The sequence below is a fragment of the Colossoma macropomum genome, unplaced genomic scaffold, assembly GCF_904425465.1.
Source record: "Colossoma macropomum unplaced genomic scaffold, Colossoma_macropomum, whole genome shotgun sequence".
NCBI lineage: Eukaryota > Metazoa > Chordata > Actinopteri > Characiformes > Serrasalmidae > Colossoma > Colossoma macropomum.
Window position 1 is genome coordinate 4763442 of NW_023494792.1, and position 12452 is coordinate 4775893.

Here is a 12452-nt window from a genome sequence, read left to right on the forward strand (position 1 = left end):
GTGGGGAGGACATGCCACTAGTGTATGCTAATCTATTCATTATTTGGTCTGATGCTTCGGCAAGATAAAAAAGCACTGAAGCACTGAATGTTCAAAAAAGGAATCATTTCAATTTTAAGGGTAGAGCACTCTCAAACTGTCACATGTGATTATTATTGCAGTCAGAAGGTCTTCGGTTATGTTTTATTTAGCATCTGCCGCCTTTAAATGTTTAATTGTTTTGGCGTGTGCTTGATGGAACAGACAGGAGGAAATTGTCAATAAAGGCATCCGCGACAGGAGGAAAGTGCGAGGGTTCGAAGATGAATTTCGTAAACAGAGGATGACTGTATTAAGTGCCGAAGGATTATGACAAGAGGTATAAAATGCGATTGCCAGGATTTTCCTATCTGCTGCAACACTGCAGACTGTCCTCGTTTGACATCAAAAACAGAATCCTGAGGCAAAATTCATCTGCTTGGCAGCTGATACAGTAGAACTAACTCACTGCATACCTGCCACATAACGGTCCATCAACTTAGACCTGCTCTGAACTCCGGGCTCTCTCCCACATTAGGGGCACTGCCAGAGCCGCAATCATTTACTGTGATGTGTAATTGCTACAGCAAGCTGGAACTGCTCAGAGGGCTATAAACCAAACACGACCTCTGGTTTTGAGATGAGTAAACTACAATTTTGGTAAACATGCTGCATGGTCACTTGTTTGTGCATACAGTATATGAGATAAAGCTCTCCACAGACGGAGAAATGTAGGACCACTTCTCTACGACGCATTAAACCTAAAGCTTTACGCTCCGCGACCTAAATCTAAATATCATACCTCAGTGCATAGACGGGCACCTGGTCTCTGATTTGTTCTATTGGTTATAACCATAAGTTATATAATGTAACCATATAAGCTTGAGTTAAGAGAAAATTCGAGCACCATCTTAAATCCTACACAGGTGCAGTGGATCAGTCTGTAATTAATGATTTGAGGGATGAAAATGGCAGTCTTCTCAGCAGGTAACTACTAATGGGACAGAATCCAGAAAAGGTGTAGAAACTGACACAGAAGAGATACTTTGCATAGCCTGGGGTGTTAGCCTTCTGCCGTATGAACATCGAGGCAGGTTCTCTTGGGTGAAATGAGTGCTTTCTCTAAGGTGATGCTACCCAGTGTAAACGTCCACAGAAAGATATGTAGGTGGTTGAAACTTAATCTTCATCACACGTCCGTCATTTCGTCCTCCATGTCATCCCCCTCCGTCTCTCCCTCTCCTTCATCCTCGTCCTCTGATGTCACATCTGCATCATCCATTTGGGACATGCACTTCTGGCACGAGCACACGAACAGGTAGTTCTCTCTGAGGAGAAGACACAAGAAAGAGGGAAAAAAAAAAGACAGTTGTATTGTTATGTTAAGTGCTGTGCAAAAGAGACCACCCTTCATTTACATAATTTCCATTCACAACTACCATTCACCATCAGACAAACAGCACTATAAGCTTTCATCTTTGAGAGAGAGGAGAAAATCAAGCTCCGCTCTTGCTTCAGATCTGACCATCCTTCCACTGTGAGAAGACAACAACACTATGAGTCTGAAAGGATGTGTAGCTGCCAAGTAGCCCTTACTGAAAAAAAAGCAAATAAGACAACAAAGAAGAAAATTTGCAAATCAAACAAAGAAGCTGCTGGTGTTCTCAGACCAATGGACTGACCACCCTAGAGTCCAGACCTCAACATCACTGAATGTGTTTGGGATTATTTGGATCATGAGAAGCAGAAAATACAATTTCCAAGAATTCTGGAGGAGTGGAAAAATATCCCTGAAGATTTCCTTGAAAGTAAGGCTCATGAAAAGAGTGGACACTGCAAAAGGCAAAGGGAAAACACTCTGAATACTGAAAAAAATGGCTTTTATATTTAGTTGTTGAGGCTTCTGTGCAATTTGCTGTTACTGAAAACTTTCTGATGCTAAGAAAATGAATAACGTTTTATTGAATAACCTTTTTGGCTGTAAAGTAAATAAATGAAGTGTGGTCTCTGATTTTCACAGTACTGTAATTATGCGTTTGCTTCATTTAAACTTGGGCCCTATTAATATAAAAATGGTCACTGATACTAATTTTAATCCAAGCTAAAAATTCTGATAATCTGAACCGAAATTATCATCTGATATAATTTTATGTATTCAAAAATTTCAGAGGGGCCCAAATAGTTTGAATACCCGAGATTTATTTGATACATTGGTACTCATTTCTCTATATGGTGTCTGGAAATACTGTCAGTTTTAAGCCAAAAATTTGTGCCTTAAACTATGATAAATTACAATAAATGAGAATTCGATAAATTAGTATTCAAAGCCTGTAAATGCTGTTTGAGCACTCCACAAGATTTAGTTAAATTGTGGTGCACTGACTGACATGGCTGTCAGTTGTAAAGTGTGAACTGTCAAATGTGAGTGTCAATTCCCAACTGTGACATTTCATAAACTTAAATAAACAGCAAACTTGAATAAAACTTGAATAAAAACAAACAGGGGGCGGGGGTGGCTTCCCAGAATTGTTAGCGGTTTTGTTGGTTTCTTTATATCTGCTCCGAGGGCTTGTGCTGTGACATATTTACCTCCAACTAAAGGTTTTTATTTTATTTTTTGTCATGTTGGTGTTTTGTGTTCAAGACCTGATAACAAAAACAGCCTGTGTAAGAGATAAGGAGAAGCTCTAAAATGGTCATGTAAACGAATTATAATGTTGGCTTGGTTTTACCCCAGTGGAAAAAAAAATACAAGCAAAATGTAGGATATAGGCTCTTTAACAGTGGGAATTTCAACGATAAATCCATGCAACAGCTATCTGATCTCAGTCAGACGCTAGTTTACACTGTCAGGAATATTCACTTTTGCACCTGCAAACTTGGTTGTTTGGCTAAAAAAAAACATTATCACACAAGGCTGCATTTTATCGCCCCCCTGGAGTTACTGAACTCCAGGTTTTCTCAAGGTCTCTTGAACCTCTCCAATACATGAAAGATGGCTAATAAGTCATGGGGAGGAAGCCTGCTTGTGCTCCAGCTTCACAGCCAGAGATTTCAACAGCAGCTTTTCAGCGTGAAGTGAGACGTCTTGCATGATAAAGTGAATATACCACAGATCAAGTGGAATTTCCAAATAAACCTGCCCTGTTCTTGTACCGTTCAGACTGTCAATAGACAAGTAAGCGATCAATAGAGAGCAGGGGCCCAAGCACTAACCTCGCTAACCCCCACTGATCCCACTGGCATAAGCCTGCTGAAAAGTCATTGATCCCCCCTGGAGGCTGCCTCAACATGGGCTATTCGCAGAGGATGCTCAGACAAGGGGTTACATTCATTTACCTCAGGATCTTGTGCCGGCTATGACGACTCCTGTCTCGCTGGCAACAGTCCAAGTAGCTGATGCAGATTTCCTACAGAGAGCCCAGAATAAAGAATTTAATGAGAGGAAGGTTACAGTCGACTACCAATTAGCTCTGCAACGGAATCTGTGCTTCACCCAGGTGATAACTAGCTGTGGAGAGATGTTATTCTTGTAAAGGCTGCAGCCTCCAGTCTATGGTTAAAGCTCAACTGTAGACCAAGAACACCAAATTGATTTTTCTGGCTCTGATCATGTCTTAACAACAGTAAAGGATAGTCTTGATCATGTTTGATCCAGGGTGGAAGGTAAAAAGGATACATCACTCAGTCCAACATAAAAGATCTGCTCGAAATAAGGTTGCAGATTTAATCCTTGACCTTGCAACCAAAAGCTACAGTTAAAACTCTTGTGTAACACTGGATGCTTGTTTATCATTTGAGTCCCATATCAGTTATGTCTCCAAGACTGCATTTTACTATTGGAGGAACACACAGAAGTATACAAAGGTTTGAGCGCCCCTAGTCAAACTGCATGTTTTGTTGTTTGTTGAATTGTTGATGATGGCAAAAAAATACAGACCCTCTACAGAAAACACACTTCTGTATATTTTAATGTACTGTGAAATTACTGTTTGTTTGATGAGTTTAACATGTTCGGGGAAAAAAACAAAACATACATGCGGCCTATGCAAAACTTTTATATGTTTTATATTTTTTTCCTCCATGTTAAAAATAAAAGGAAGCTGTGCAATAAAATTAGAAAAGAAAAATCAAATTAAAGTTCCTTGCAGAGGATGTGCTAGCTTATTATCAACCAAACATTTCTGACTGGGGGTGCTCAAACTTTTGCATACGACTGTCTCCAAAATAAGACGCATGCCATCCCTCCAAAATGCCGAGAAATCATTTTATGCTTTCATAACTTCTAGATTAACATGTTACAGAACCTCTCCAGACCCCTTTGCTCAACTGAGGCAGGCTTATTACAGGCCCCTAAGATCACTTACAGCTCAGATGGTGGAAGATCATTTTCTCTCAGGAATGTAAGCTCTATATGTGTTTTTATATACCAGTTAAAACATATTTGTTTAGGCTAGCATATGCCTTTTAGCACTTTACTATATATTCTCTGTTCCATTTACTCTTTGTCTGTTTTGAATTTCATTTTAATTACATTTATTGTTTTTAATGCCGCATGTACTTTATGCTGTTTTTATTTTGCTTATCTTTATGTACAACGTTTGAACTGCTTGTTTATGCCTTGAGTAATGCAGACTGTTGTTTGCCTGGGGTCTAATTTGCGCTGTTATTTATATATTTAGTCACTGTGTATATATGTACACACACACACACACACACACACACAGTGCTATTAAGTTTTATTAAGTCATTTTATTAAGTTACTATTATTAAGTATGATATTAATCTTGAATACGCCCAGAGAAGTTATGTTTTGTTGATGTTCTAAGTGAAAATAAGTGCACACATCCTCTACAAGAAATAAACTTACATTTGTCATTTTTTTGCACATTTTCTATTTATTTGCTGAGTTTAACACACTAGAAAAAAAATAAAACTAATAAATAAACAGTGATTGTGCATTAAAATGTGTACAAGTGTGTTCTCTGCAGAGAACGTGTATTAATTTTCACTTAGAAAATAATAAAGCACATCTTTTGACCAGGGGTGCCCAAACTTTTGCATATGACTGTGCATACCCTGAGTCAAGTCCTCTAAAAGACAATTATTTACCAAGCGATTTAATATTACTAAACCTAAACCCAGCAGAAGGAGTAGATATCAATTAATTCTCAAAAAACATAAGACAAACATTCCTAGAAGCACTTACTTCTTCAGACTCACTCTAGAGCTGAGCACTAAAGAAGTACTCAAGGATGTATTTGCCCTCAGACCATTCTTTTTGCAGTCTGGTTTATACTAAAGCATTCTTCACTGTAAAAGAGTTTATTGACTATTAGAATAGAGCCTCTTGAATCTTATTTGCCGCTGGATAAACAGAACATCCCCAATCTGAATAACAGCCTTGTAGATCCTGTGTGACGGCACCAGAGCGGGCAGATGTAAGCCTTTTCACTCTCTCTGACAGGCTGCCAAAACTGATCCGATCCTCTGCCTGCACTGTAATTCTAACTGACAACACGAGTCTATAAACTTTTGAATACAAGAACTAGTCCCCCTGGGGTGGGACGTAACCCGTGCTGAGCCACATGTAAAGCCTCTGACCTCTCCAGGGCGGATGTCGCTCAGGGCGCTGAGGTGAAGCAGGAAGTTGTTGTCAGGGAAGGATGCTTCCGCGTTGGGCACACAGCTGTGGTTACCTTAACAACAAAGGGAACAGCGACAGGTGACCCTTCAGGCCTAAAAAGTGTTGTACAAATCTGCAGAATGAGTGTAGACGAGTGAAGAACATGAGATGGAATGAGTGTAGATCACTATTCTTACATGAACTTTGTAGAAGGTAGAGACCGGAGCCTTCACAGTTGAGGAAATCACCCGTTTCTGTAAGACAAGCATGAAAACGACAATCTACAGAAACCTTCCATCCATCAAACCTATTTCACATTTCAGCAAACCAACATATATAAATATAGAAGCCAGCATACCTTTTATTTTTGTGTGCATTACGTGTCAGTAAGTGTAATAGTGTGATTTGTGCAGACGGCTGTCATTTTGTATTGCATATATCAATCTTTTTATGTCTACAGCACAGTTTGCTATGTGTATTTGGAAGAACAGTGACCTTTATCAATGTCCTTGTATAACTGGTCAATAAAGGCATCCAGCTGCTCCCTCTGTTGGTGGGGAAGCTCCAGTGCATCACACGCATGGACCCACTGGCTCAGGGAACTGGACAGAGAATCAGCAACTGGGCTCAGAACTAAATATCTCCAGAAGCAGAGTCAAATAATTAATGCCTCAAGGCTTAGAGAAGAGTAGTAATGTATATATAGCTCTTACCTAGTACCAATACCCTGCCCATTGGTCCCGACAAGAGCAAAGAGAGAGCGAAATCCCTCTGGAGTGAACCACTACATAAAAACCAAAGAGATTTTACTCACAGTCTTAGCCACCCACACTTCATCATTCATATGCCTTCAATTTTACACCTATGACATTAATTTTAAAGACTTTTAAAGTAATGGGGAAATTCAAACCACTGTAAAAAACCTTCCGAAATTGCTCTATGAAAAGATATGCACTGACTTGGCTGAGGTGATCATCATAGAGTGCCGTGGTCAAAAGGTTACGCAGCAAAGCAAGTTGTCCCTGAGGGGAGAGAAAGTGATAAGCGTTAAAAAAGCATAGAAATGAAAGAAAGGTAATGGCTCCGGTATGGAAGGGATCAGTCATTTCCAACCTGGAACTTCTCTCCTAGCAACTTATGTGCTATCTCCTCCTGCTCATTGGCCGCACGGCTGCAAAAGTGGGAGAAAAGCCTCTGCCAGCGCCCTTTGTCCTGAGCCTGGAAGAAAAAAAATAAATAAATCAACTATGTACACATTATAAGCTGATAATTATCAACAAGCACGGCTTCTACACTGTATGTCCTTTGTCGACACCTGGTTATCTAAAGTTTCTTCTGAAATCAAGCATATTAATAGGGAGTTTGTCCAACCATTGTTGCATTAACAGCCTCTGTGCTTTTGAGAAGGCTTTACACTAGATGTTGGAATATTGTGTGTGTGTATATATATATATTATATATATATATATATATCTATATATATATATATATATATATATATATATATATATATATACACACACACAGTGACACAGCAGTGCTGCTGGAGTTTTTAAACACTGTGTCCACTCACTGTCCACTCTATTAGACACTCCTACCTTGTCAGTCCACCTTGTAGATGTAAAGTCAGAGACGATAGCTCATCTGCTGCTGCACAGTTTATGTTGGTCAGCCTCTTATCCTTCATCAGTGGTCACAGGACGCTGTTGGCTGGATATTTTTGGTTGGTGGACTATTCTCAGTCCAGCAGTGACACTGAGGTGTTTAAAAACTCCAGCAGCACTGCTGTGTCTGTTCCACTCAGACCAGCACAACACACACTAACGTCAGTGTTACTGCAGTGCTGAGAATGACCCACCACCCTAATAGTACCTGCTCTGTGAGGGTCCACGGGGGTCCTGACCACTGAAGAACAGGGTAAAAGGGGGCCAACAAAGTATGCAGAGAAACAGATGGACTACAGTCTGTAATTGCAGAACTACAAAGTGCTCCTATATAGTAAGTGGAGCTGATAAAATGGACAGTGAGCGTAGAAACAAGGAGGTGGACATAATGCTATGCCTGATCGGTGTATATTTTTCAATCTTTTTGTGAAGTCATGAAAACCTTGCATTTACATACATCCATCTATTCAGCTTAGAGCATTTTAGCAGTGTTTGAGCCTACACTGCTTTTTGAATGACACATAATGCAGGGCAGCCAGTCAGAATATATCATTTACATAAATCAGCCCTAATGGTACAGTAACAAAAACAGCTGTAAGGAGCTGTTCAGAAAGATTTAAAACAGCTTGTTTTGGTACTTAAAACCACCCTAATATCATAAATGGATCTCAGTGGAAAAATACAAAATACAACAAAAATGTAGGACATCAGCCCTTCAATACTTTTTAACAGGTGCTACTTCTATATGGCAGTCCAGATCACGCTAGCAACATCTACATTAACATCCACGCTAGCAAAAACTAAAGGCAAAAAGGTTATTAGGCAGCTTTTAATCTGTCTAACTATCAAAGAAAAGAACCATAACACATTTGAAGACTAACACTGAAAAAAAACTAAAGGTTATAATTAAAATTTATCTACCCCTTAGAAAGATTGTGGAAGAATGTGTACCTGCTTGACAACTGCCACCATCCTTGCCATTAGCATGATGCTGGAGGTTTCTGGGGGATAGTGTGCGTTCCTAAACATCGACAATAAAAGGAGAAAGACATGCTCAGTCAGCATATCCAGTCTATTTGATATGTGTGTGCAATAATAACATGTCCCACCAAAACAAACAAGATAACTGTGGACAAATGAAAAACTATTAGTTCACTTAGCTCCTTCATCATGTAAAGATAAACCCAAGCTTTTCTTTACATCTCACCTCCATGCGTCCTGCAGCTTGTTGATCGGATGATCAGGGTCCTCACGGGACGGGCCCAGACACAGGACCTGGTGATACTGCTCCCAGGCAGCCTGCCTACACTCGCTGCTACAGTACATCACCTGCAGGGGGCAACACACATCAGTGAGGTAAGAAAGTTATGTATTCCGTTCAGATGACCAAGAAGAACCGCATTTAGGACTGGGGCTTTTAGATCTTTGAAGTCGTGTTGTCATTCTGCAGTTGGTCTCATATCCGTATTAGGAAAACCTTCAGGTCTATGCTGGTTTTCTCTACGAGGAAAAAAATGAATGATATTTTTGAAATCACCACTTTGAACCCTTTTAATGAATAAAGGTGTTCTAATGTGATACGTTTTGCGTGCATGCATTTTCCCCCTGAATGTCACTGGATTCTCTGAAATACAAGGTTAAAATGTCGAAATACGAATGTATGCAAGCTAACACTGCTGTGAGTCGAACTGACATCATAAGATCATGGAGGTAGCAATGCTCATATTTCAAATCTTTAACAACCTTGTAATTCAGAAGATTTGGTCACATTCAGGGGGAAAATGTACATAGGACAAAAGATTCTTGTTTATCAAAGGGTGAGAGAGCATTTCCTGAAAGAAAAAAAAAGATAATTTTTCTCATGGAGAAAACCAGCTTAGAGCTGGAGGTCCTTATATAGACACCAACTACAGAATGTCACAGGTCCATTTGGCTTTTTTAATGTAATAGAGTTCTGCAACAGATATGCTACATGGCCAGAAGTATGTGGACATGTGACCCTCTCACCTATATTAGCTAAATGGACATCTCATTCCAAACCCATGGGCATTAATATGGAGTTTACAAGATTATGGAGTGTGTCATTGGAAATTTGTGCCCACTCAGTCATAAGAGCATTTGTGGGGTGAGTCACTGAAGTTGGATGAGAAGGCCTGCCTTGCAAGCAATGTTTCAATTCATCCTAAGGTCTTCAGTGGGGCTGAGGTCAGGGCTCTGTGCAGGCCACTGGACTCCTCCACACCAAACTCATCAAACCATGTCTTTATGGAGCTCACTTTGTGCACAGCGGCACAGTCGTGTTGGAACAGAAAAGGACCTTTCCCAGACTGTTTCTACCAAGGGTGAAGTATATGATTGTTTAAAATGTGTTTGTATGCTGCAACATTAACATCACCCTTCACTGGAACTAAGGGGCCCAAACCCTGAAAAACAGCCCCAGACCATTATCCTTCCCCACCAAACTTTACTCCTGGCACTACGCACTTAGGTAGGTAGTGTTCTCCTGGCATCTGCTAAACCCAGATTCACCAATCATACTGCCAGATAAGAAGCATGATTTGCCACTCCAGAGAAGATGTTTCCACTGCTCCAGAGCCCAGTGGTGGCGAGCTTTACAACACTCAAGCCCATTTCATGAAGCTCCTGACACACAGTTCTTGTGTTGACATTGCTTCTATAGGTGTTGTGGAACTGTAATGAGCAATAGATGATTTTTACACACTGTGTGCTTCAGCACTCAGGGGCGTTGCACTGAGAGACTGTGTGGTTTACCATTTACAGTTGACCAAACAGATCTAGCAGGGCAGAAATTTCTTGAACTGACTTGGCAAAGGTGGCATCTAATGACAGTGCCACATTTAAAGTCATTGAGCTCTTCAGTACAAGCCATTCTACTGCCAGTGTTTGTGTATGAAGGTTGTATGGTTATGCGCTTGATTTTATACACCTAATAGCAATGAGTGTGGCTGAAACACCTGAACATAATAATTAGGAGGGGTGTCCACATACTTTTGGCAATATTTGCAGATACGTGGCTATAAAAACTCTTATTTTTTATTTGTTTGTTTGTTTGTTTGCAATGTATTATCTTGTAACACAATAATCAGACAGGACGAGTGCAAACAGCTTGCAGGATTCATGTAAATGAGGGAGTGCACAGTACCTGGCAGTGTGGGCAAGCCTGATGTAGCTCTGGCCGAACCTTACACAGCTCAGGATGAGGCAGGCTGAGGCCAGGCAGACCGCTGAGTCTCCGAGCATTTTGCTCTGCTGTTTCTAGAGCGCGCAGACAGTAGTCACACGCTGGGGAGAGGGGAGTGTCAGCTCAGGTTAACAAAACGCAGGAGGCTATCACAGAACCTCACATCTACAACTTACTTTTTACATCAGAGCCAGAATACTTTTATTTACCAACAGTTAAACAACACAATCAACATGCCTGCATGTTTACAGTTTGTGTGCTGATTCAGCTGAATAACTTACCTCTATATTTGTATAAAGCATTCCACAGGAACTGAGCGCAGACAAGAGGCTGCTCAATAAAGATGGTATCACCTTTCTTGAAAGGTTTCTTGGCAAACAATCCTTTGCCCTAAAAAGATAAAGACATCACTCTTAGGGAAATATTACATTCACAAGTGTCAAGTGATGAAACGCAAACCCCAGATGAAATATGTTCGCGTAGATCATATATGCACATATGAATGTCTTGTAAAAATGTATAGCAAAAAAGCTACATTTACTTACATCTACCATCTTATCTGCTAATGAGTTCACCTGAAATGTCCCTCATTTTCTTGTCTTTTTTCCTTTCTTTATTATTTTATTCTTTTATTATTGGATTTGTAAGTCTGTGATCCATACCAGCCTGCCCTCAAATGCAACAGTCTGTTATGATATGAAAGTTAATTTAAAAAAAAAAAAAAAGATTAAGACAGAAAATACAGGAGCTCAGTATGTAAGGCCTGCATGGCTTTGGCTCATGTGAAATGGCTTCAGATGGACAGTTATGTCCACCGCACAAGCTTGGCATAAAAAAACACAACCACGAGACCCGATATACCTTAAGCTATATTTTACAATTTGGCGAGCGGGTGTGAAGCATTATTATACAGGAGAACAGAAAGCTTAGTGCTTCTTTAATGTTATCCTAGGTCCGTTTGTAAGGACTGCAGGGCAGCGCTGGCAGCAGCAGCAGCAGGCAAAGCGGCTTAATCGCACCAGACGAGCTTTTTTTATGATCAGAGGAGAAGCTCCTCATTCAGCCACACTGTTACTGATGCCTACCTTGACATTATCGATAAATCGGACTTCCACACAGTTACTGGTTTTACCGGGATCCACACACCGAGAAAACATGTCATCCAAGGGGGCGGCCATGTTGAAAATGACGTCAATTCTGATCCCCGGGGCTCAACCAATCAGCGGCTCACTAGTGTGCTGACGTCAACAAAAAATTAAACACGTTTTATTCATTTCAGAGAGACGTTTTGTGAGGAGGAAAGTGAATCAGTGGTGCACTTGTTTTATAATTATATCTTTCTTTTCTTTTTTTGGTCCATTTTCTGGTTTATTCTGCTTTACTATTAAATATCTCTATTGTAACTACACAAATTCTAATACTGCTTATGAACGTGTCGTTAATTATTTTATCTCAGATGCAAAACATTTTATTCATAAAAATTACTTTTAAATTCAATTCCAAAAATGTCGGTGTATAAAAAAAGAAATGGAGCATTTGATTACATCCCTTAAAATGACAAATGTTAAGGATAGAAATAATTTTCTCAAATATCAGAACGTTTTGAATCCATCAACATATGGTTATTATTACGATTTTATTTATTTCTGGATTGATTATTTATATTTGACTTATATTTATTTACATTTGACTGTATTTCACTGTGCGGCTGTTAATTTACCCATTTAGTGTAGTATTGATGTGTTGTAATTTTTGAATTATTTGAATTATTTTGTAAGTAAATAATTGTATCTATAAAGTATTATTTCAGAGTGAATAAGCTGATAATATATCCTCTCTATTAATATTTTTACAGCGATTATTATTCCTGAGTGATATACAACGTCTATAGAACCGAAGAGGCGGAATGAATCGAGAAGGCCGAATGACCAATAAGGAATAA

General features: G+C 39.7%; 1 protein-coding gene across 1 annotated transcript; it reads right to left on the bottom strand.

Annotated features, from left to right (window-relative positions):
* Window positions 1-1060: 1060 nt before the first annotated feature.
* On the bottom strand, window positions 1061-11740 carry smyd5 (SMYD family member 5). Its single transcript, XM_036575641.1, has 13 exons — window positions 11596-11740; window positions 10792-10900; window positions 10472-10611; window positions 8516-8637; window positions 8260-8329; window positions 6758-6862; window positions 6604-6666; window positions 6358-6428; window positions 6140-6246; window positions 5842-5898; window positions 5623-5717; window positions 3358-3428; window positions 1061-1346 (listed from the first exon to the last, which is right to left on the bottom strand). Exons 1-13 carry the CDS (start codon window positions 11686-11688, stop codon window positions 1208-1210), a joined length of 1242 nt encoding a protein of 413 aa, XP_036431534.1. The 5' UTR covers window positions 11689-11740; the 3' UTR covers window positions 1061-1207.
* Window positions 11741-12452: the final 712 nt, after the last annotated feature.

What these genes read in the sequence shown, in the direction of transcription:
- smyd5 (XM_036575641.1), bottom strand. Translation starts at nt 11,688, where the DNA reads ATGGCCGCCCCCTTGGATGACATGTTTTCTCGGTGTGTGGATCCCGGT. An exon ending in GATTTATCGATAATGTCAAG is followed by an intron (nt 10,901 to 11,595) that starts GTAGGCATCAGT and finishes TTATCTTTTTAG; the next exon opens with GGCAAAGGATTGTTTGCCAA. An exon ending in TGCTAGGAGAGAAGTTCCAG is followed by an intron (nt 6,667 to 6,757) that starts GTTGGAAATGAC and finishes CTCTCCCCTCAG; the next exon opens with GGACAACTTGCTTTGCTGCG.